This window comes from Phytophthora infestans, genomic scaffold, assembly GCF_000142945.1.
Source record: "Phytophthora infestans T30-4 supercont1.8 genomic scaffold, whole genome shotgun sequence".
NCBI lineage: Eukaryota > Oomycota > Peronosporomycetes > Peronosporales > Peronosporaceae > Phytophthora > Phytophthora infestans.
In genome coordinates this window covers 2,792,463-2,817,560 of record NW_003303751.1, presented here as the reverse complement: position 1 = coordinate 2,817,560, position 25,098 = coordinate 2,792,463, and the positions used below count along the sequence as shown (strand labels likewise).

The window sequence follows — 25,098 nt, the reverse complement described above, 5'->3', positions numbered from 1 at the left end:
AGTTAGCAAAAAGCCCGAATTACGATCGCGTCCGACGCGCATCGACGTTCCTTGCGCCGCTCTTCCTGCGTCCGCTAGAGCCCGAACCCGCTCAGACGCATCTGCATCTTCTCCCCAACACTAAATTCCATCTCTACATACCTGAATTATGTCGTTTGCGTCCTTCCCGGCCCCTCCGTCAGACGACGTCCAGCTGGACACACAGCTCTACACTATGATCGAACTCGAGGGCAATCGGTACCGTGCCTTCTTCGCCAAACTGTGCGGGGGTGATAACTCCTTAATCTCCCGTGACGCTGCGCTCGAGTTCTTTCGCAAGTCCAGTCTCAGTGAGGAGCAGGTGCAAGAGCTTTACACTCGTCTTAAGGAGCTGCATTTGCTCCGGGACAACGCTCACATGAACGAGACGGAGTTCGTCATGGGGATGCACTTCATTGTGTGCATGACTAAGCGTAACTTGGTCAAGATCCCGCCCAAATTTCCTGGCTACTTGTTCCCTTCACTGGACCTGACGCCTGAGAGGCAGCAGAGCTTCGACTTCCCGAGCCCCGAGGAGCACTCGTACACATCCGAGGCGTCCAGTGGCACCCCTCTCGTGCCTCCCCCTTCAACAAGGTTAATGGGGGCTATGGGGCCGACTATTTCTCAAATTGCGACGTCGCCGATGACCTCCGGAGCGCCATTAGTGGACACCAAGTCACTGAGTGAGTTGGCGCATTTGGAGATACGTACGAAACAACACGAAGCGGAAGTCCTATCAAGAGTGGATCAGTCTGAAGCAAGAGCGCTGCAGAGTTTGCACGCTTGTGTGGAACGTATTGCGGATCAGGTGGACGGGTTGGGATTCCCTGTTCCTAGTTCGGCGAGGTCACTGGATGCGTTGGATGATTTGAGAAGCTTGCTGCAGAAGCACGTACATGCAGCCAAGCAGGAGATCCAAAGTATGCAGATTGATGCACAGATGAGGAGTGTGGCGTCGGAGGTGGCACAAGGTGAAAGCCGTGAAGACCCGCTGAAGGTCACTAGTATTTTGACGCAAGAGCTGATTGCATTGCAGCATCAGACTGCGCACCTTATGGCGAAGAAGGCGGATGTTGTCGGGCGTCTTGTGGCCGTGAAATCGGGTGGGTCTGCCTCTGAAAGCATTATTCGGTCGAGTGGTTCGGGGTTTGCGGAGTCAAAGAATCCTGCTTTTGCCCTGTCGAAAGGTGCGCTAACGGTGGGAGAGCTGGGCACAGTCTCAGCCTCTACGACACCTCCGAAGAACGTCAACCCGTCTTTGATGCAATCCCACAACAGTGCTTCTAGTGGTGCCTGGGGAACCTTTGGTGCTGCTACTTAGCAGGACCCTCCTCCCGGGAGAAGTTAAGGAGCTGGGAAAAATATATTTTGTGGGAATATATTTTTTCCGTAAATAATTTAGCTCGCAAACCCGAAACTTATTTATGTTTTTTGTGCTTACATGCTAGTAAATGATTTATTTTGCTCGGCTCGCCAGTGACGCTCAAGATCTCAAGGTCAATCATAAGTACTGGGACGTTACTACCGTCGAAGGATGCATCTAGGGAGATAACTGTGATACTGATAATACTATGGTATGTTATTGCATTGTTCAAGCTACAATTACTTTTTTTTAGTGTCAGGGTTGGGTACGCTTAGGATTTCGTGGACCTTTTGGCCAATCAGCGATGCGTATTTGGCGTTGCGTCCTGCAACGAAAATTTCAATCCTGCCAGTGGTCTGCCTAGAACTCCATGGGCTTTACTTATCAAACTCGCACTATGAATAAACTCCTCGTCACGAAACATATTACTTCACTTAGTTTCACGAAACTACTCTCGTCTCAAAGAACAACCCTCGTCCAGAGTGCTTATGACGAAGCCGCGGGCATCAACGGGGTCAGAGGTGTGACTTCAACCTCCAGCGGCCCCTTGACCGGGATAGTGAGCGAGAATTCATACGTGAGCTTCCACGGATCCTCGACTGTCTTGATGTCGAACTTACTGAAAAGTGTAGCCATGGCCAACTTGATCTCCATCATCGCAAACTTCTGACCAATACACACGTGCTGACCCGAGCCAAAGCCGCTGAACACGTACGGCGAGTACACGCGCAGCTTACCCGTCTCCGAGTCGATCATCCGCTCCGGCTTTAACTCCAGTGTGTCTTCACCCCACGTCTTCTTGTTGCGAGCGTTGCAGTAGGACGAGGCCATGACAGTTTGTCCCTTCTGGACAAAAGTCCCATCGACCAGAGTCGTATCCTGCATGGCTTCACGCACGATAAAACCCGTGGATGGGTGGAGACGGATGTTTTCCTTCACAACAGCCTCCAAGTACACCAGATCGCGTATCTGTTCCTGTGTAGGGACCTTGATCTCCCCAGTGAGCAAACCTGGCAGCTTTTCCTTCATTTCTTCGCGGATCTGGCGCAACACTTCTGGGTACCGATTCATGTTGACGATGAACCAGCCCATACTGTGAGCCGTCGAGTCCTTCCCAGCAAAGACGAAGGTCATGACCATGTCTCGCATAATAGTCGCGTCATCATCCTTGATGTGCATGTCTTCGGTTTGCTTTAGTCTCTTCTCCATGAACAGAGTGATGAGATCTCTGGCTTCCATCGTCTCGCCCTTAGCTGCCAGCTCCGCCTTCTTGTTCATCGAATCCACAATCACTTTACTGATGAAATCGTGCATGATCTTGGTGTTGTCCATGAGGATCTTCTCCCATCCAATGTTCAAGTACTTTTTGAGCTCCCAGAGCCAAAGTGGCGACTGGATACGCACACCGAAAGCCACGGATCCTTCGTTGAAAGCCTGGAGGAATTCGTGGTCCTCGTCGCGGTTTGGACTGTTCTTGAGTGTATCCATCTCGATTCCAAAGCCAATTTTGGCGATCGCATCCATGGTGAAGTGACTCAGCTCTTCCTTGATACTGAACACCTGACCACGCTTCGAGTAGAGACTCAAGACGTCCAAGAAGACGCTCAATTTCTCACATACAGTGGTTTCCATGACGTCTCGCATCATCTGCATGGAGAACAAGTGGCTGGCTGTCTTACGGTGGTAGTACCACGGATCACCGTCGGAGATGACCATCCCGTTGCCGAAGATGTCGTAGCTGATGTACTGACCCACAGGACCACGAAGGAAGACGTCGTCTTGAGTCACCAGCACGTCCTCGAACATTTCAGGCGAGGAGAGCACAATTGTGGCTGGACGGCCAGGGATCGAGAACATCCACGGGCGGTTGTCGAACTCGAGGGATTGTTCGTTCAGCCAGTCGTGGAAGCGCTCGGCATGGCCACCGACGTCCAGGATGTTCTTGAGAATGGGCAGAGTAGTCTTCGGCATGGGCGGCAGCTTGCGAGCCTCGGTGTCCTTGCTCTTCTTCGTGTTGCGCAGTAGCAACGTCAGTCCCAAACTTACAGCCACTGCGACTGCTGCAGTGGCGGCCACGTCGTCCTTGATGCCGAAAAGCTCCGAGACGGCTTTCATCGCGCTACTGTACTTGGTATCTGCAATTCCGATGGGCTGGTCGCTTCTGTGAATGGACGTGGTTTCGAAGGTTCATGTCCGCGGTCAAAAAGAGACTCCCCTCGCCCAGACGAGGCGCAAAGTGTTGAAAAGGATTGGAATATTTCACATAAGGAGAACCTGGATCTATTTTATGTTGCAAAATGCGGCATGATTAGAATTACAGCGAGATTCAGACTGTAGCAAAACCTATCGTCGGTATGTAGAAAATATAGTGTATTATTGATCCATGAGCATTTCAAAAGCAACCAGAACGAGTGTGTAAGCTGGAATTTTTGTGTGAGACGGGGATACTTCACCCACATGCTTAAAAGTTTGAAATCAACCGTCATCCTCACAAGAGTTACAGAACAGAGTGGTCTCAGGTTTAAGAAGTTCGTCAGGGTGGCCGATACACTACTGACGAAGCTGATTGACGCTCCGAAGTGGTGTCTAGCTCCGCTGTCATTTCTTTTGCCTTCACTCTCAATTTGATACGCTGTTCAATCTCGGTAAGCTCCCGGAATTTCGATTTACTGTTAGTTTTGGTTCACAGTCAGTGTCCTGCGACAATGATCCGGGAGCTCCGCCTTGATGCAAAACGACTGAGATTCCGACCGGTGCTGATCTCGAAGAACTATTCCTTCGGTCTGTGCCGGACTCTGCCACGCGCGTTGAAGCTGCAGTTGCTCGATAAAGAGTTAACGCTCCTTAAAATTTAAGCTCAATGAAGCATTGGCGAGTTCACCAATCTCAACTTGAGATTCTTAAGTAGCTTTGACGAGCTGCTTAGGCTGCTGTAGACGGTGCATGGTCTTGCTTGAAGTTGGTGTGAGACTTAAGTACAATTCGTGGTCCTATCGGAACGAGGCCCGCCTTGACAAAACCCCGCTGTATTGTTTCGGGGGGAACTGCCCTCCACGCCTCGTGCACTATAGACGTGATTAACTTGCGTCTTTCCTTAGCGTTCAAGCTAAAGTCGTTTGTAATGTGGTGTTAAACGTATAGCTCTCTACACCAGTGTTTAAAAACACGCATGACAGACACATCCATCGGCTGGGCAAGTCCTGTCGCTCCTGCTGGCACAAAGTCTACACCCGTCATAGCTTCCTCAAGCTTGGCGCGAACGGAGCCCATTTTGTAAACTTTTAGGCTGTCTAGCAAGAGCATGCGGCAAAAGGTGACCGACGGAGTCCACACCTGCTCATAATATTAGTAAAAACAACAAAATGTAAAGAAAAATAAAAACATACCATTCGATCATAATGCGCTCATCACAATACGCATTCTTTTGCACAGTAAGCACAACCTCATCTGCTTTATGCAGCGGATGAGCTTGCAGCTCGCAGTGAACAGGGCCTCCTGTGGCACCAGAGAACACAATAAACGCTGGCAGCTTCTTTCCAGTGGCCGATGTGCACAGAAAACACTGGCACGAAAAGAGTTTTCAGACATTCCTAGATCACAGTTAGAATCAAAAGTATATAAGTCTTATATTATAGGACAATAACAAAATGATTACCTTGCACAACATCAACGTCACGGTCCCCACGAAACGTGATAGTTGTTTTAGGATTCATGTCGATATATATGGGGGTTTGATCCATATTGTAGAAGTGATTATACTTCTCAGTTCCTGCGCTAAACATTTCCATCTTATGGCGCATTGCGAGGCCGAACTCGTCAGCAACGACCTCAATAGTAAAATTAGTATTTTAGCAACAAATTAAAAAAATTTTTTTTTAGCACATACCTCCACTTCGCTCCGCTTGCGTCGACCCTTGTGCGTGATACGACGCACGCTCAAGCCATTTCTGCTGCGGAAACGGCGGAGGTACTCAACAGCAGCTTGTTCCGAGCGACCGAGAAGAAAGCGTGGCTCTAAATGTGCGCTCATCATGAGCAGGCACCTCGACGTGACAGCGCGCACCTTGTTCTTGCGCATGTCACGAACCCAGTCCAAAAGCCTAGAAAGCAGCATTTTGTTAGAAAATATAATATATAAAACTCAAATGATCTTACTTTTTTTCTAGTTCTGGAAAAGCAACTTAGGCCCACGACGCCCTTGAAGAATAGTAGTGCTTCCGGCTGCAGCGGCTTCGATGTCTTGTCTTCTTTTCGTCCATTGATACAGCGTAGAGCGGTGGCACTTATTTTCGGATGCCAAGCTCGTCGAGACACCGCTTTCACAGGCCGCATCAACCGCCTTGAGGCGGTGCGCGTTTGTATGGAGCGCTTCGCGCATCGGCTGTCAAAACTTGTAGTGATTTCCAGCCACTGGTTCGGAGAACTATGTTTGCAGTTTTTACCGATTTTGATAATTTACAATTTCTAATGATGTAGTTTTTACAGTGGTTGCACGAAATGTATGTAGTCCGGTAGATGGCACGTTTCGTGTTGCCGAGCCACCAGCGCCGGAACTAGCATAGCATAGCTCACTCACTAAAAACTAAAAGTTTGGTGCTATTTTACTTTTTTTGTCAAGGATGGAAGTTCGTTGTAGAAGGGGTGTCACCATATAGATTTTGGTTGTGTTGACTTTTTACGTTCGCGGTTGCATGAAATGCATTGGTTGCACGAAATGCATGGAGTCCGGTACAGATAGAAGGAAAAGCGGCCATTGACTTAAAGAATACAAGAAGTGCCTAAAGGTGTTTTTTGCCGCCCAGTGACTGTGTCGACTTACATCGACTTGCTTCCTATTCTACATGTGCTAGAGCTACCGATCTGTAGTGATTGGGAAGTGAATCGAGCTTCAGCATGCGGTGATGCTTGCATTTTTTGGGCCACCTAGCAGCAAAAGTCTGCTTAGTTATCACTGATATATATCGGGCGGTGAACGTAAGTATCTAGTCGAGCCATAGGTCACTTTGACTGCAACACTGGGTTTTGTCGCCAGCTAAGCGCTCGTGAACTAAGTCGTTTAATACCTACAAAAACGTTTCTGTAGCGCACTTGGTAGCATATTCCTGAGCATGGCAACTTGAACTTCGATTTGTTAAGCCGGCAAAGTCCATCACATGTATTTACAGTCCTCGATGCAGCGAATAGCGAATTGCATTGTTCTCTTACAATGGTATGGAAGAGGTGTTCCTTCGCACAATTCATCGACTCGTGACTTGTAAGTCATACAAGTCACGAAAGTATCCACATGCCGCGTTGCGCAAAACCCACTACTGCGTCGTTCGAATGTAAATAAAATGAGTACGTCGATCTCTACCAGTAGTTTGCTGTTGGATGCCGCATAGCGATAGCTTTAAAGCAAGTTACCGAAGACCAACGACGAAAATCTAGCACTCTGTCGTGTTAATCGTGGTATATTAAAACAAACGACACGAATGGATAGCCACAACCACACACAAGATTGCGGTCGCCATTCTTCCGACGATAGGCCGCGGTGATTCGCCAATCCGAACTCTCGATAAAGATTCTCAGGTCTCACTTTTCAAAGTCGCAATTGCCACGTCAGTCGTTTCTAAATCTGGGTAAAAATGGAAGAGCACGTCGTGGAGCGGATTCGTCAACGCGTTTTGCTGGAGGTGTTCAACCTGGATCCTGTGGCTACACCCGCACCCTCTCGGGCCGAGTGGCCGTTGTGGACTGACCAGGACAAGCAGCACGTCAAGCTCCGCGTGCTGAGTCTAAACGCCTGGGGTACATTGATACTTGTTGTCATTCAGAAAATAATGATAGAAACGTCAGAAACTGACTGCGTGCTCTTGCTTCAGGTCTCCCAGTTGCCCCAAAATGCACGGAGCGTGCTGCCAAGATCGCGAGTGCCATCTCCAGTGACTTTGAGCTCGTTGTACTGCAAGAAATCTGGCACATGCGCGAGCGGAACATCGTCATTTCTAAAGCCCAAAAGAGCGGTTTTCACTACTACCACTACTTCAATCCGGCCGTAGGCTTCCCGTTCCCAATGGGAGCCGACTCGTTCGGTACAGGTCTACTGGTATTGTCCAAATTGCCCATCTCCAACGCGCTGTATCACTCGTTTAGTCTCAGCGGACGTCCGTACGCCCTTCACGAGTCCGACTTCGTGGCCAACAAAGGCGTAGGCTTACTGCGGGTAGAAACACCCGCCGGTCAGATCGACGTGTACGTGACGCATCTACTGGCCAACTACAACGTCGGAGGCAAACCAGGGCCAGGCGATTTCTATCGAGGCCACCGAACAGGTCAAAGTTACGAGCTGACCCAATTCATCTCGGCCACCAATAGAAACGACCTAACGATCGTCTGCGGAGACTTCAACTCGTCTCCGGATTGTCTGGAGCTTAAAGTGCCCAAGCAATTACTGAGTCTACGAGACGCGTACACAGACACGAACGACGAGGACGGACTGACGTTCGCGTCGCCGGATAACAAATACTCGCATGGGGAGCACCCTATGCGTATGGATTACGTCATGTACAAGATCGAGAAACGAGCTAAAGGCGATTCGGACTGGCATTTGGAAGGCAGCAGCATCTTTAAAGGCTTTTTCACCGACGCGAGGGGCGAGAAAACGCCCTTATCGGATCATTTTGGCGTAAAAGCCGAGTTTACCTTCAGTGAACCGCGACCACATGTGTGTGAGCAGCAAGAAGGGTACGCTGTTGTGTCTTCGGACGACGTTGATGCATCGGAACGCTCTTGTCCTACAACGACGTGCGCACATTGCGACGAGAACGGGGTGGAGCCGAGCGACGTGGATAAAGCGGCAGCCGACGCCGCGTGCCTCGAGGAGGTGCAAGAAATGCTCTTTGTCGGTCGTAACCAGGCGATCACAGCACGCCACATTCGACTACGACGTGCTGCGGCCTTCTTCGTGGCAGCTTTGGCCGTGTTTGTGACGCATATCATGTCGATTGTGGTGTCCAGATGGTCCTGGGTCGCTGTACTGCTCTTCGGTATGATTAGCGTGACGGAGTATGTGCTGACCTTCTTCTTCCTCACTTTTGAGTGCTCGACGTTCACTGAATTGATCAACCAAGTGCAGCTGCATCTCCACTTGCACACGCATCGGATCAAAGGGATAGTTGAAGCGGAAACAAAGGAAAAGTGATCTCATGATAAAGCGACCGCGGTGTGTCTTTTGCTGAAGGCTCTTGGACGCTCTCGACCCCACCCACCTCGTAGACGATAAACACTTCATACACGCAGGTCGTAGACGAACAACACAATGAAAAAAAGTAGAAGTTTATGTTGAGGCGGGCGTTGACAAAGTTGAAGCACTTTTGACTAAAGCGCTGGCACTTCAACATGTGCACAACAGAAATATTAACCAACTTTCATTGCTTACGATCACCTTGTGACGATGAACGCGGCGCAAGACCAGTGGGTGATCACTGCCTTGGTTGCGGCATAAAGCCACGCTTTACTACGAGCACCGTGCACGTGGATACCTTTTAGAAGAAAGGCACCGCATCAGTGACTATGCCCCAGACGTTGTGGCTCATGAGCGGCTGGACGTCGCGCTCTAAATTTCCAACATCGCGGCGTCGCGCTCGTCGACGCGTGACGACGAGCCTAAGTTGTAGCCGGATCGATCATGGTGGTCTACAACAGTTGTGCCGGGCTGCACATCCAAATTCATCAAGAGTAATGACATGGTTGCCAGCCGAGGAAGTTTCAGCGGGTTTGCGTGTCAGCCGCAGACATAAGAAAAACCATCAAATCCATTAGTCAAGCATTCTAATACGAACTAATGCACTATGTTGCTGGCCATTTTACAGCTCGGTGCGCGGCATTTATCCATGACTTTACAGGTAGTAAACTAAAGTAGATTGTCAATTAGCGTTGAAGACTGTACAAATAAAGGAAGCCAAACTAACGGAGCTTCTCATGGCCATTGATCTTTCGGACAACTCGACAACGTTCGTACCGGTAGCTTCGGTGCGTCGCCGACGGGCCAGCCAGACGGCAGGACGCTGCGAGTCCAGGAAACAGCCGACATCAATGTGGCATATGCGTCGCCACAGATGTACTGACGGGCTGGAAGTCGAGCACTATTTCGTGGCGCCCGATGCGTTTGGAACGGTATCGGATGGATTCGCAGCGACACATGGGTGGGCTTGCTGTTTCTGTAGTTTACCCATGCGACTTGAGGCGGATCGTGAGCTGGTCAAAGGCTCAAGCATTTGCGCTTTCGACGCTTGCAGCTCAAGAAGCGACTTGGATTTGCCCTCGGTAGTATTTTACCCTGTACAACCTTGTACAGACTCTTAAACCAACGCCACGATGCCTCGTCGAATGAAGTATTCGCCGCACCTCGTGACCATCTCCGAGACCGCCACCATGAGCAAGGAAAAGGAGTCGCCTATTGCAGAAGTTGAGGAAAGTGTCGCCTCTAGTCGTTCGAAAGATGCGAGGATCGAGCGATCGCACTCTGCGCCTCCTGAAGCGGAGGCTACAGACCGACACATGCCTACGACTGCGTCGAAACGCGGTCGTTCACAGTCTGCCAAGTGTCTGCACAGTCTCCACAGTACCCACAAACCCGAGACTGAGACTCGTGCTACGTCCCCCACAACCAAGGACAAGCAGCCTGCGTCTCCCAGAAAGAGCAGTAAATATGGCCGGTCAGCCCTTCACAATGCCGTCCGGAAAGGAGACAAGCAGGCGATCAAGAAAATCCTCGAAACAGAGCCCGAACTGTTGTACCAGGCCGACAGCCGAGGCAACCACCCGCTACACTATGCTGCTAGTCCGAACGTGTCCGATGGGTTTACAGTCTGCTACATGCTGCTGAAGGCTGGTGCGTCCGTGAACGCCTTGAACGACCGACAGCAGACGCCGCTACTGATCTCCGTCATCTCGAACGACGACGACGACGATAAGGTGGCGAGAATCCTGCTCTTCCACCACGCCAAGCCTATGATCAAGGTCACCGATGATCTCATGTTGGCCCAATACGCCTCCTCTCGGGGGCTACACAAGATCGCTGCTGCCATCCGTGAGTACATGTGAACTCACTCAGGTGTTTCGCGGTTTGTAAGTCATCCAGGTGTTGCGAGTTGGATGACGAGCTAGTTAAGTGAAGTGTACCTTATTAGTTAAACTGTAAATTAACAATGTGAATATGAATCGCCCTCCTCGATTGAAGCGAACTGAGGAGAAAGCTTGGGGTCCCTACATTCCAAGTAGAGCTTTTTTCTCGGAAATATTTGAAACGCAGTCCATTCATTTTTTTAATTTCAATTCATAATTCTCCTCACTAATTTTTCTAAAGTGCAGATTTTAGGCTGAGGCAGCAGGTGTCAAGGGCGTAACTTTGACGTTGAGGCCTCCCTTTACGGGAGTGGTGAGGGAGAATTCGTACGTGAGTTTCCACGGATCCTCCACCGTCTCGATGTCAAACTTGCTCAATAGCGTAGCCAGCGTCATCTTGATCTCCATCATAGCGAACTTCTGACCGATACACACATGCTGACCCGACCCGAAGCCGCTGAACACGTACGGAGACAACACACGTAGCTTCCCCGTCTCGGGGTCAATCATACGCTCGGGCTTGAATTTCAGACAGTCTTCGCCCCAAGTGCGTTTGTTGCGAGCATTACAGTACGAGGAAACCATCAAGGTCTGGCCCTTCCGAACGAACGTTCCGTCAACGAGAGTTGTATCCTGCATGGCCTCCCGCATGATGAAAGCTGTGGACGGATGGAGCCGCATGTTCTCCTTAATCACGGCCTCCAAGTACACCAGATCTCGGACCTGGTCCTGCGTCGGGACCACAATCTCACCAGTCAGCAGACCGGGCAGCTTCTGCTTCATCTCGTCGCGAACCTTACGCAACTCGTTCGGGTAGCGGTTCATGTTGACGATAAACCAGCACATGTTGTCAGCTGTCGAGTCCTTGCCAGCGAACGCAAAGGACATGACCATATCGCGCATAATAGTAGCGTCGTCATCCTCAATCTGGATATCCTCCGTCTGTCGGAGGTTGCTCTCCATGAAGAGAGTAATCAAATCTCTCGCTACCATTGTCTCGCCTTTAGCTGCAAGTTCCGCTTTCTTGTTCATCGACTTGACGATCACATCGTTGATAAAGTTCTGGATAATCGCGTTGTTCTCCTTTAAGACCTTCTCCCAGCCAACGTTCAGGTATCGTTTGAGTCTCCAGAGCCACAACGGTGACTGGATACGCACACCGAACGCCACACAGGCCTTGTTGAAGGCCTGTAGGAACTCATGATCTTCGTCTCTATCGGGACTGTTCTTAAGCGTATCCAACTCAATAGCAAACGCGATCTTGGCGATGACGTCCATGGTGAAGTGACTCAGCTCCTGTTTCACACTGAACTGCTGGTTACGTTTCGAGTAGATGTTTAAAACATCCAAGAAGACCGCCAATTTCTCACGGACTGTAGCTTCCATCACGTCCTTCATCATCTGCATGGAGAAGAGGTGACTCGCCGTCTTACGGTGGTAGAACCACAAATCTCCGTCGGTGATGACCATACCGTTGCCGAACAAGTCGTAGCTGATGTATTGACCCGAGGGACCTCGAAGGAACACGTCGTCTTGGGTCTTGAGCACGTCCTCGAACATTTCCGGTGAGGACAGCACGATGTTGTCTGGACGGCCGGGGATTGTGAACATCCACGGGCGATTGCCAAACTCGGTGGATTGTTCGTTGAGCCAATCGTGGAAGCGTTCGGCATTGCCACCGGCGTCCAAAATGTTTTTGAGAAGGGGGAGGGTGGTCTTCGGCACGGGCGGCAGTTTTTGGGCCTCTGTCGACTTGTTCTTCTTGGCGTGCAGCAACAATGACAGTCCCAGACTTACAGCCACTGCAGCGGCAGCAGTGACGACGAGGTCGTTCTTGTCACCGAGAAGATCCGTGACGGATTTCATGGCGAGCTTGCTTGTTCGACTTAGCGTCTCGGGATTCCGACGGGCTGGCTTGAAAAAGCGAAAGTGAGAGGGAAGGCGTTGATAGCGGAGACCTTCCAGATGCTGCCGACGTCAGACATAAAGAAAAGGGCCACGGGTGTCGTAGATTGGCCACCGACCCATTTCCCTCTGTTCATGTTGCAGATCATTAGGAGATTTTGTTCATGTCGAAAAGAGGTTGACCTTGAAGCAACCAGCAGAATGGAAAAGGAGCCATTGGAAGAAAGAGGAATGTCACCAGGATAGTCTAGATATCAAACTAAGCGTTGTTATTAATAAGGATTACATGCAAGTGAAATCGACACATTATCACGATGAAGCTGCGTCGGTGTCAACAGGCAGACGCGAACCATTGTTATTTGTACGTGCAACACGGTTTCTGAGCTGTGATCGTTCGTGTTCCCGATATATCAACAGAAATACTTAAGGTTTGTTTTATCTTGACAAGAATTCTACACCGGTACTAAAAAATTCGGACGATTTAAGTTCTGTACGTGTATTTCAGTTAGCTGACTTTAAGCCGCAACAAGTTCAATATCAGGGCTTTCGTCTTTGTTGACGTTGGCTCACTCGCCAGTGGCGAGTCGCCACTACAGAAGTGCTGGTCTTCGACTTTACACACTGTGAGTATCTAATCAAACAGCCTTCAGGGAATACACATGTACTTGGGTGGTATTCAAAACATGTACTTCTAGAATCTACGCAGAAGTCGCAGGTGTCGAAGCCAGAGGCGTGACTACCACTTCCAGTGGGCCCTTGACCGGGATACCGATGGAGAATTCGTACGTGATGTCCAATGGGTCCTCCACCGTCTTGATGTCGAATTTGCTGAAGAGCGTGGCCAACGTCATCTTGAGTTGCATCATAGCGAATCTCTGGCCAATGCACACGTGCTGGCCGGAGCCAAAAGCGCTGAATTTGAAGGGTGAAAACACACGCAGTTTGCCTGTTTCCGGGTTGATCATGCGCTCAGGCTTGAACTCGAGGGCATCGTCGCCCCAGGATTTCGTGTTGCGACCGTTGCAGTAGGACGAGACCATGGTCGTCTGACCTTTCTTGATGAACGTACCGTCCACGAGCGTCGTGTCCTGCATGCATTCGCGCGCGATGAATCCCGTCGAAGGCGTGAGACGCATGTTCTCCTTGATCACAGCTTCCAGGTACACGAGATTGCGGACTTGTTCCTGGGTCGGCACTCTAATCTCGCCGTTAAAGAGGCCGGGCAGCTTCTCCTTCATCTCTTCTCGGATCTTACGTAGCACGTCCGGATATCTGTTCATCATGACGATGAACCAGCTCATGCTGTGCGCCGTCGTGTCCTTCCCAGCGAAAATAAAGGTCATGACCATGTCGCGCATGATAGTCACGTCGTCGTCCGCGATGTGCATGTCTTCGGACTCTCTCAAGTTGCTCTCCATAAAGAGCGAGATTAAATCTTTGGCGACCATCTTTTCACCTTTAGCAGCCAGCTCTGCCTTCTTCTGCATCGACTCCATGATGACTTTGTTGATAAAGTTGTGCATAGTCGCAATGTCGTTTTGGAAGACCCTCTCCCAACCAATATTTAGGAATCTCTTGATCCGCCAGACCCAGATAGGCGTCTGAACACGAACAGCAAAACCCACCCCGGCACTGTCGAACGCTTCGAGGAATTCGTGGTCTGTCTCGCGGTCTGGACTGTCCTTGAGCGTGTTGAGTTCCACTCCAAAGCCGATCTTGGAAATCACGTCCATGGTGAAGTGGAGAAGCTCCTCCTTGAGACTAAATGGCTTACCGCGCTTGTGGTAGATGTCCAACACGTCCAAGAAGACGCCAAGCTTCTCGTGCACAGAGGATTCCATGGCCTCTTTCATCATCTGCATGGAGAACAAGTGACTCGCAGTTTTACGGTGGTAGTACCACTGATCTCCGTCAGCAATGATCATCCCCTTTCCGAAGATATCATAACTTGTGTATTGCCCCACGGGACCACGTAGAAAGATGTGGCCTTGAGTGGACATGACATCCTCAATTGTATCGGGAGAAGAGAGCACGATGGTCTCAGGACGCCCGGGGATGTGGTACATCCACGGGCGATTGTCGAACTCGGCGGATTGTTCATACAGCCAGTCGTGGAAGGTGTCGACAGCACCACCAATATCAAGTAAGCTCTTGAGAATGGGCAGCGTTGACTTGGGCATTGGAGGCACTCTACGAGCTTCAGTGGTTTTACTCCTCTTGGTGCTGTGTAGCAACGACAGCCCCAGACTCACGGCGACTGCAGTGGCTGCGGTGATGGCCACGTCATTCCTGTCACCGAAAAGTTCCGAGACGAGTTTCATGAGATTCTTGTCAGACTTGGTGATGAGGTTTTGATGGTCTAGCAACGGCCCAAAAACGCGAATGACACGTCGACGACGAACCGAGGAAGCGCGTAGGGCGTGCGTAGACTCCCTGGACGACGCTCAGACGAGTCGCGCATTGACGCCATCTCTGAAAAGAAAGGCCAATGATAAATCTTCGAGATCCATTCGAGGTCCAAGCTGAAGCCACTTTGTAAAACTTTTTATTAATACCCTTGTACATTGTATTGTATACCCTTGCAGGCATCGATTTGTTTTATCTGTGATCGAATTACCATTATAAAACGGCAAAAATGGTCGATTTACAAGATATCGATGTGGATTTGGTGGTTGATCGATGCCGAGCGGTGGATTTGACTGCCGTAGCTCGATTTATCAGCCAGTCTAGCTTGATCGATTTGTACTTTTTATAGACCTCGATTTAATAAAACGACCTTCATTTATTATAAATCGAGCTCAGGTTTAGTGAAAAGGACAAAAGCATTGAAATGCACAATACTATTATTATACTAAATGCATTGGTCGCTCGAAATCGGAGCTGATGTGTCCAGAAGTTTAAAGCAAAACTAATAATAGGCGAACCTGTACGTGCAACATATATTTTTTCTAGGTTTCAGACTAAGAGTGGCGTTCTATGTTGCTTATATTTTCAATAAAAGTACTGAAACAACAACTACGAGAAGCTCTGACTGCTTTGTCAAAACAAAGCTTATTGCATGTAATACCTGCTTTGTATCTTATAAGATGGTCTAGCAATGCTTTTAAAATAGAGATTTTCTTATTCACTGCTGTGGGCGGGGGATTCTCATTATCTTAAACTTGGAAAGAGCTTAAAAATGAAATGCAAATGTCGGCTTCAACGCCTGGTTTATCGAAATATCTAACTGAGAAATTTATATTTGAGCGCAATACATTTCAATAAAAAAAATATAAAAAAAGAATAAGCATATTATGCTTCTTCTCTTTCTTTAAATATTTTTTAGCCTTTTTATGCGAGAAGTCTTATAAAAATACTTTCTTTAATTGATCTAGCTCCTCAAACTCTTCTCTACCCCAGCAAATCCACAATAACTACAGGTCGGCACAGCGCGACAATGATTCGCACCACAAATTCTGGTCCTGCATAAATGGTAGTAGCGACAGCTGAGCCGATGGAAATAATCAAAACTACGGAAGAACAACAATCCCAGAAAGACTCAACAGATGCGTAGGCAGATTATTGGGGCAAGCTGGCACAGGTCTGGCCGACTTTGGCGACGGCGGCGTTTCCATTGCTCATAAGTACAGTGGAGGAGTGGTGTTATACTGTCCAGCAAGAGCCAATGGCTCTTTTTGGTATGTGCCAAATATATTGCTTCCCAGAAGAAGTACTTAGTTCTCTAGTAGAACAAGTCATGGAAGTACGGACGGCGCGGTGGAGACATAAATGTTTGTACAAGAGCTTGGCTGCCTTCACAGCCAGAATAGACGACAAACGAGCTCAAGCATTGATTGATGCCTGGAGAAATCAACTCAGACCACCTCCGCAAACAATTGCGCCCCAAATTGATAACCGAGACAACTGGACCCGACTCAGAAACAAAGGCTATGGAAATGACGAAGACCTGAAGTTATGTGACGTCGGTAACAAATTATGGTTGAGGCAACATCTCCTTTGTGCTTTTGTCTATGGCAAGGAAAATCGAGTACTAACAGATCGAGAAGAAGATGATGATCAAGGAGCAATCGCACGACTAACACGACATCTTATTGCACTCGAAGCGTTCGAAACCTACAAGACGGCGTATGCAGCTACGCGATGGTCAGTAGACTGGGGCAATATCACACTTCTTCTCCGACGCAGTAGAGCGTGGAGCAGAAGGGTGGAAACGTCGTGATTAAAGGATGTAGTGAGCAACCTACTGTGGTTCCAAGACAAGCAAAAAATGGAACCGCAGGGGACGTTTACAGTCGTCATGTGTATTTGCAAGGAGACCACTGCACAAGGAAGAAGAACAGAAGACGAGTGGGGACAACGGATCAATGGCGCATAGAGACGCAAAATGTAAGAGGGGTTGTTGCAGGAAACAGAGAGCGTTGGTTGGACGGATGGAGACGGACACTTTGGAAAGATATGCCTTTAATCTGGTTACTTCAAGAAACACACGTTGAATCGGACGACGAGTCACAACATTTGATGGATCACTGGAAACGTATTTGGGGTCAACAAGGTATAGCCCATCAAGTTGAGCCATGGCAACAAGATAAATGGACGAAACAGGTGATAGCAGTCAAGTTTCGAGAGAGTGTACTGGTAAATGTATACGCGCCAAACACGGATCGAAAACTTTTTTTTGGCAGTTTACAGTCGTGGACATGGCCATCGCGGGAGATACTATCGGTAGGCGACTTTATCTGTGTTTTCAGTCCCGTCTTAGATAGACTGGGTGGCGTAAGATCCGGAAGATCTATAAAGTGCAGCGCTACAAGGGCTTCTTACGATTTTACAAATAGAAAATGCCACGACATTAACAGGTCAAGCTGATGACGAAGCTGCCCAGCTCTTACAAACGGAGTTCTACATGTACTGGGGACCGGAGGCAGCGAGTAGAATCGGCAGATTGTACGCACCAACAACCTGGACGACAAAAGTACAATGGGTGGAGGTCACGGAACCATCAGCAGCGTCAGACCACCAGCGCGTAGTAATTCACACAGGGAGACACCCCAAAGGGACAAGCGACAAGAAAAACGAGACGTAGCTTACCCAATTCGAACATCTCAACCGAATGAGTTCGAGAAACTCTATTAGATCAACTAGTGAAGCAACGTGTAGATCAAGACGCGTCAATCGCAACATGGGATTCGACTATCGAACAGTGCCAAAAGTGTATTCGTGCTATAACTCAGAAAGAACGGAGCAGACGACAAGACTTCAAACACCGGAACAATGTCCAAAACAGAGTTCACCTTAAAACAAGGAAGGAAACTATGACCGTCTCTGCCAAAGAACAACGTGCACAGCATCTTGTCCGAATGCGAGAGCAACTGAAACGAAATACAGAACGGCTTTGTTGAGTATTCAAACGAGCCTCTAACTGGGAACGTGATTAAACCATAGCAAACATCCAGCATATCCACGGGCCAGGTTTTACCCGAAATATGAACCTAGCGACCAAATTTGGACTGGAATGGGCAACAGTCTTAGGTACAGTGCATAGTACAGTGCTTCTTGATGTTCTGCCGTCTCAGGGACACTCCGTTCTCCCATTGTTGATCAGCCCCTCTAAAAGCCCAGGCCCGCCATGCCGCTGAGTACTTGTGATAAGCCATTGAATTGCATGCTTGACTTTATGAGTCTTGCATGCAATCGATATCGATGCTAAACCGACTCCTCCTGCTAATTTGGGCGTGAAGAGCAAGCTCGGTGCGATCTTATGTCTAGAAGTATCCGTCTTTGTTGAATGATACCACATAAATTATTTCTGGAGATTCCTAAGTTGTGTCTCGGCCCAGTGAGGTGTCTCGAAAACTACTGCTGTGAATAACACCGATGGCAGCATGAAAACATTCAACAGAAGGACTCGATTAGCCACGCTGTTAGAAAGTTGAGGTGCTGTTGCGAGTCGTTTTTAATTGGCTCGTATTCTTGTCGCCCAATTGATGTCTGTCAATGGTCCGGTTCCGACTTGAAAGCCAAGGTATTGAACAGTTTCTACTACTTGTAAAACTGGAATGTCATGAGTGGTCTCCATTTCGACAGCCGCATTGAGATAAATCGCTTGACGCTTTGTTGGTTGAACTTGTAGGCCGAATAAGTCCCCAAATCTTTCGAATAGCCGCATTACCTGAGGAAGTTGATTAGCTTCTTGTATAAATACTGTGGAATCATCTACAAAGGCTGAGAACGTATGTCTTTGGGCTGGAGCTCTGGGTACCTCAATGCCTTGAATTGTGTCATCTTGCTGGAAGCCAACGCTAACACTTCAGCTGCAAGGAAAAAGAGCAACGAAGCTAGAGGACAGCCTTGACGAATACCTGACGTGATTTCTAGCTGATCTGATAATACCGTTGACGAGAAATTGGGCTGTTGTTTCGGCGTGTAACCTCTTGATCATATCTATGCATTCCGGTGAGAATCTAAATCGTGATAGAGTAAGAAAAGGAAATCGCGTGATACTGTGTCGTAAGCGTTTTTAAGTCTAAGAGCAGTGTGACTCGACTCAATATCGCCGGTTCTACTTTGGCTGTGACTAATATTGCCAGCATCATCATCACAGTCTTCATCATTTGCCGACCGTGTTTAAAGCCTTGTTGGGAGTTTCCTATCGGCTTGCCCATAACGTTTTGTGCCCTGGTTGCTATTACCTTCGTAAATATCTTGTTGCCTGTTTGAAGCAACGATATTGGCATGTAGTCCATCGCGTCGTCTGAGTCTCCTTTCTTGAGCGGGATTATCAGAGCCTGTAGGTAGGAGGACGGTGGAGTACTACCATCGATCAGTTCGTTACTGATTGCCGCTATTGCTGGTACTAACATCGCTTCAGTGTCCTGGAAAAGTCGTTGTTTAGGCCATCTGGTCCAGCTGCTTTGTGGCGGTTGAGTACTGCTATTGCTGTACTCACTTTTGCTTCTAAAACGGGTGTCATAAGGACATGGTTGTCTTGAGTCGATAATTATCGGTCGTGGGGTATACCTACGAACTTGTCAAATTCGCTCTGCATCTTCTTTGCCTGGAATTATCATCGTATATGCCCTTGTTCCGATTCTGGTGATGTTCAGCTGTTCTAAAGTGCAATGTGTAATTCTCTTATACTTCTTGCTCGTCAGCATTGATCCCGTCTGGTCTAACAGACTATTATTGACATTCCAATAATAGGATGACCAGAATATCTTCTCCATTGTCGTGCAGCTCAATTGAGGTTCCGTGAAATCTTGATTAAACTCGATCCTCCATTCGTCATCATTGACAGTGCGTTCTGACGATACTTCCAGTTCTTGTAGTTGTTGTTGCGGCCGTTGCTTACTATCTGCTGTGCATTCCGTCGGCGCTAATTCATTACCAGGTGTCCGTTTCCGTCGAAGATAAACAACATCAGAAAGCGAAACTTCGACGGTGGAGCATTGCGGTCTTAAGCAGTATCCCACAGCTTATCATCGGCGAGACACTACGCATAGGAAATACAGTGGCAATGCGGCATCCACTGTCCTTAGAGTACGACTATAATTGGGAAGTAGTTGGAAAGAGCGGTAGTCGGATGCAATGCAACCGACAAAGACGAACATCAGCAAGCTTTAATCGAGCTGATCCAACAACTAAATGGAATTCATTGGGGGTTGCAAGAATCGACGCTACAACATTCGGAGCTCACGATGGATATGATGACGTTACAGCAGCGAGAGCGCGAATGGGGTATTGTATTTACAGCGCATCTGAGACTTCACGACTTTCCGTGGACTGTACCGCATTCAATTGTCAACAAACATGTTCTGAAGGCAATCGAGAAACTAGCGTTTAAGAAGTACCGAAGTGACGAAGAATCGCTAGGAGCGATAGTGGAAAAGAAATAGCAAGCGGTAAAAACGAGTCACTGGCAAGCGGCGGCCTTAACTCAGGACCCAAAGCGGTTATGGGCTCATCAAAACGAATTAAACGAGTATTAGGTATGGGTCTGCTATCGAGTAGCACTCAGACAATTAAACCTACATCATCCGACACGGCTAGTTGACAATAGCTGCCAGAAGCTAGAATGTTGTCGCGATACCAAGGCGACAATGAAGCACATCTTCTGGAACTGTGCATGCGCTCAAGTATGCTGGCAGAAAATAATCTGTCACTGGACAGGGGAGTGTTCGAACCTGGAGACCCTAGACACATTTCAAAAGAACTGCGCAGGTCGACAAGCTCCAGAGCTGTCAAAAGCAATCGCAGAAAAACTACCAAATCTCTACCCAGATGAGGCCGATCAGTACGCGATGGCCTAGAAACGGATGTGGAGAATACTATGCAGTATATGTATTACAACGCTGTGGATACAGCGCAATCGAGTCGCTTTTCAGCATGAAGAAGTAACAATGAAACGAAGTATGCAGGAGTTCTGGGCTACAGAACAAAGGAAAATACGGGCAGTAGCCACACGCGATAGACGGTGCCCTGAACGAATAGTAAAAGGGACGCGTCTCCTACTCTGCTTACAAGAGCTAGACAACCAGCCCAAAGAGATGTCCCTTCACAGGACAAGCTTCGTACAGCCTCGGTGTCCAAAGGAACCAACGTTGATAATCAGTCTTAGGATCAAACAGACATCTAGCCGTCGTTAATGACCAAATAGAATCGTCTGCCTTTCTCTAAAAACAAATTCTGGTCCTCCACACTAAATATTGTGACAGCACATCACAAAATGGTTGGGCACAGCAAAATATATTGTAGAAACAAGTTTGCAACATGCGATCATATCTCGCTTTTGAATTCTCTAGAAAACATCCACTTATTCTCCAGTCACCCCACCTCTCCTCATCATGCCCTCCCAGCGCGCCTAGCAGATGATCTGCAGTGAAATTCTCGAAGGAGATGCTGATCTACTGCTGCCTGGCATGGAAGCCTTCAAGACTGGCAAGCGTCAGCTCATGCCGTGTACCGTAAGCGCTTCGGCAACCCCGCACTCGATGCGGTACAATATACTACGCTGTGTGTGCAAGCAGCACAAGGCAGTAGCTCTGTTTACCAAGTGCCCGTGCCATGCAAGATGCTGGTCTGCCAGGAAGCCAAGACCGTATCCAAGAGTGAACTTGGCAAATACTTCTCGGCAGCTATTCCGAGCCGGAAACCATCGATCAACGGCTGTTTATTCACGACATGACTCACCAAAATCTGACGCCACTTCGTATTCTACATACAATGACCCGAAAGTTTGGTCTGAGTATCAGAGATTTACCACAACTACGGAAAGTACAAAGCTGCGTGAGCCGCTATCTCAGAACAAAACTAGGTGGTAGCGATCGTGCTAGCGACGTTGCTGCTCACGTTGCTACTGCATCCTTTACAGGACGCGAAGGAAAGCATAATGCGCTCACATTCACCCGAGACTCCGATGCCAGTGGCAAGTGCATTGCCGGCGACGGATCGGACGCACGCCCATTTGTTGCTGGAGTCACAGCAAAGGCTCTGTTGCGATCAGCCAATCGCGTCCCGTCGTCAGTTATTCTGCACGTTCATACCACCTCCAGCTCGACCAAGTCAGCTACCCGGTCATCGTCTACGGACTCTCGGATAGCTCCTGAAAATTTCATTTGCTGACTCTCTTCATTAATTCTTAGTGGAAGAAAGCCATTTTGCTGAGGCCTTCGCTGCTCTGCGCACGGTATACATGCAGGTTACCGTCGAGCGCATGAATGTGCAATATGTGATGCCGACGCTGACCGTGCTCAATTCAACGCGCTAAAACGTGTGTTTGGTGTCGACTGCACGTATACGTACCTCATGTGTGTTTACCATGTCATTGCCAAAGTACGGCCGACTCTCAAAGAACGGACGCGTGCGCTGCATGGGGATGTTGTGGCTATGGTGTATTCTGGCATATATGCTCTCCACTTTTCGTTTATGGAGGAAGTGTATACGGTGCAGAAGGAGCGGATGATGTTCTTGTAGAGCAAGCATCGCGAGCTGGACGCATTCAGGACGTTTATGAACAAGCGATGCCTAGAAGGAAACTTAAGTGGATGGCAATGCTACCTTGCGCCTTCCGAGTTAGCGACTACGAATAATTCTTGCAAAACGTTTAACCGCGCGTTCAAGCGCGACTATACTCAGAAACGAAAGCTGAAACTAGTGTTGCTGCTGTAGTAGATGCGAAACTGCTGCAGCCATCGGTCTATAGCCTCTCTGGGGTTTCAGTAGGAGCGTTCCTCCGAAAGCGTCTCCAAGCTCGTGCCACATCCCTTCGAGCTGGAGTCTTTCTTCGTAAGCATGTACATTAGCGTACCTCTTGCTAAACGGCACCAGCTCCAGCATTCGTACGGGTTGTTGCAGTGCAACCGTCGCGCTTCTGCATTCCGTCCCGAGGCCGCTCGGAGGAAGCTCTTGATGTAACCGCTAAATTTTCGGTCAACTATGCTTGGAAGGAGATGAATGAGCAGCCAAGTACACGGTAAGCCGTCAACATCAAGACGGGCCATTGTCGCTGTCGAGTCCAAGCCAAAATGAACTGCTCTGCTCATCGACGTTTTGGCCTGCGCGCTCGTAACTACCTGAACGGACCGGGTGAGATGGCGACGTGGGCGACAAGCGTAGCCCAGAGCGACCGATCAATGCTGGACGTGCATTGCAGAAAAATTAAACACGTCGAAGGCTGCAGTACGTTTAAGTAATTCATCCTGCAGCGTCACATCTCTTGAAGTGCCTTGTTTCTGAATACGTAGTAGACGTTTTGAGCTGAGTGATAGCAGATATGCTAACTACAAGTTGTTGCCCTCCTTCATGACCTTCAACATGTTCTGTTAGCAGCAACGTTACGTGGTAAAGCTCGAGGTTTGGGCCACTGGCGCCGAGTTGGTAGGATAATCATCGCGTGCAAGCTGCTGCATCAAGCACTAGATTAGATTATGCGGTCCTTTTTCGATCTAGCAATTTGACAATACAGCACCTTGAGAAATGGCCGCGATTGGTACTCAGATCCCAAACGACAGCGGCGATCCAGCGGCTCTCTCAGAACTTCAGCGGCGGTCGATGCTCCCGTGGCTCGTGCCACAATGGTCCGTTATTCGTGACTGCACCACCGGCGTCGCTATGCTCCAGAGCCTGTGCCCTTTTGTAGCCTCTTCAATTGTGATCGTGCTTAGCCTGTGCGCTTGTGTAGACGCTTCAATTGTGATCGTGCTTAGCCATCGCCGCCACTTCATAGGGGCAGGTATCGAAGTCATTTCTCAGCGAGCAATGCTCACCGTGGCCGCCATAGTCGCGATAAATTCTGGTACACGTAATGTATACAGTATACGACACAATGTACTCTTTGAGGGCGCAGCGCCTTAGAGAACGTTTTCCGGACATTCCTAATGACCAGTGTCTATTGGACGACGGCGCAAATTGAGCAGTCATGTCTCGTCACTGGACTTGTGCTCGTTAGCATTGTCTTGGGTTGATCAGATATTTTACTGTGTTTGTGATATTTTCTCCCGAAGAAGCTGCGGTTGACGATAACGTTTTGCTCTGATTTGACTGAATACTGTATTGCGAGGCTTCGGAAAAGCGGAACCCGCAATAGCAAAATAAAACTTGGGTGTATTCTCTGGCGGCTTGCTGTATGGCTCGTGAGCAACAGCAGCATCGTGTCAACTCCCTGGGGAATTTAGAGAAGCACAGCTAATCGTTCCAGCATGGGAAAAAGCAAAGCCTGAAGCACAATAATGCAGACGCGTCCAGTCGTTGTACTGGGAGTTCTGCATGTCTTCATCTAGCGACTCTGCACCTGGGATTTCACCCCATCTACGAAATTAAAGTCATCTTCATGACGGTCTGCAATCATATCAGCAATATTTCGATACTCAGCGAGACTTCTTGATCATGATATGCGTCCTTCGGGTGCTCTTCGGAGCGTTACCAGCAGAGGGTTTATTCCAAAGACGAGATGGTGGCTGCAAACGGTCGGCGTCAGGCCAAAAATCTCATAAAAAGCGATATCGTTTATTGTGGAGTTGAGGAAGTAAAGCACAAGTCCAAGGGCACCAACAGACGATAATAAGCGCTTTAGCAGGTAGCTCACGCCATTCAAATTAGCGTCGCTTCGAAAACCTCCGAGAACCGCTCCAAAGGAAATGGGATCTTGCTACATCAAAACCACTCGTAAGGATAAATGCGGAGTCATGTCCACCTGCTCTCCCAGGATGTGCCGGGGCGTGGATTCGGCAGTAGATACGCTCGTGTAAGCTTGCTCCTGCCTCGCTGTCGCGCCTTGCGTATCCGCTCGCCCTCCACTGCCATTGCAATGGCTCAATTTGGTGACTCCTCGACGAGACCTTCGTCGTCGCTTTCATAAAGCAAGCGCAAGATGCTCACACTGAGAGCGACTGATCTTCAACGTGGCCAGGGGATCGCTCCCCACGTTGATCCATCTATGGCGCGTATGCTGAACCCGCAACGTCGCTGATTTTAAGATCATTGGCAAGCCGAACGTGTTGGAGCAGTTGCCCGCGGCACTTTCAATTATTACATGCGTTGTCATCGCTTCTACCGCATTATGTCGAACTTGCACTTTTAAAATAGTACAGATGTTTAAGCCACCTGCAATCGGTGATCGATACACTCCAAGAGAGGTTCCCGCTTGGATACAAAACTCCTCCAGTTCTCTCTGTTGACGAAGGAATAATCCTGTCGCGGAACCGGAACAA

General features: G+C 48.8%; 6 protein-coding genes across 6 annotated transcripts; 3 read left to right on the top strand and 3 right to left on the bottom strand.

Annotated features, from left to right (window-relative positions):
- Positions 1–22: 22 nt before the first annotated feature.
- PITG_06558 (uncharacterized protein) lies at positions 23–1,402 on the top strand (the record flags this gene model as incomplete). Its single annotated transcript, XM_002998605.1, has 1 exon — positions 23–1,402. The coding sequence occupies one exon, from the start codon at positions 149–151 to the stop codon at positions 1,340–1,342; it is 1,194 nt and encodes a 397-aa protein (XP_002998651.1).
- A 468-nt stretch (positions 1,403–1,870) lies between these two features.
- On the bottom strand, positions 1,871–5,762 carry PITG_06557 (cytochrome P450, putative; the record flags this gene model as incomplete). The annotated part of the gene is made up of 6 exons (XM_002998604.1): positions 1,871–3,545; positions 3,943–4,053; positions 4,563–4,717; positions 4,827–4,946; positions 5,271–5,484; positions 5,650–5,762. 6 exons carry the CDS (start codon positions 5,760–5,762, stop codon positions 1,871–1,873), a joined length of 2,388 nt encoding a protein of 795 aa, XP_002998650.1.
- Positions 5,763–7,008: 1,246 nt separating this feature from the next.
- On the top strand, positions 7,009–8,564 carry PITG_06556 (uncharacterized protein; the record flags this gene model as incomplete). Its single annotated transcript, XM_002998603.1, has 2 exons — positions 7,009–7,171; positions 7,246–8,564. The coding sequence occupies 2 exons, from the start codon at positions 7,009–7,011 to the stop codon at positions 8,562–8,564; spliced, it is 1,482 nt and encodes a 493-aa protein (XP_002998649.1).
- A 1,175-nt stretch (positions 8,565–9,739) lies between these two features.
- PITG_06555 (uncharacterized protein) lies at positions 9,740–10,468 on the top strand (the record flags this gene model as incomplete). Its single annotated transcript, XM_002998602.1, has 3 exons — positions 9,740–9,813; positions 9,871–9,966; positions 10,066–10,468. The coding sequence occupies 3 exons, from the start codon at positions 9,740–9,742 to the stop codon at positions 10,466–10,468; spliced, it is 573 nt and encodes a 190-aa protein (XP_002998648.1).
- A 270-nt stretch (positions 10,469–10,738) lies between these two features.
- On the bottom strand, positions 10,739–14,864 carry PITG_06554 (cytochrome P450, putative; the record flags this gene model as incomplete). Its single annotated transcript, XM_002998601.1, has 4 exons — positions 10,739–12,447; positions 12,965–12,984; positions 13,181–14,683; positions 14,797–14,864. The coding sequence occupies 4 exons, from the start codon at positions 14,862–14,864 to the stop codon at positions 10,739–10,741; spliced, it is 3,300 nt and encodes a 1,099-aa protein (XP_002998647.1).
- A 7,741-nt stretch (positions 14,865–22,605) lies between these two features.
- On the bottom strand, positions 22,606–23,667 carry PITG_06553 (uncharacterized protein; the record flags this gene model as incomplete). The annotated part of the gene is made up of 3 exons (XM_002998600.1): positions 22,606–22,807; positions 23,228–23,292; positions 23,656–23,667. The coding sequence occupies 3 exons, from the start codon at positions 23,665–23,667 to the stop codon at positions 22,606–22,608; spliced, it is 279 nt and encodes a 92-aa protein (XP_002998646.1).
- Between the last annotated feature and the right edge of the window lie 1,431 nt (positions 23,668–25,098).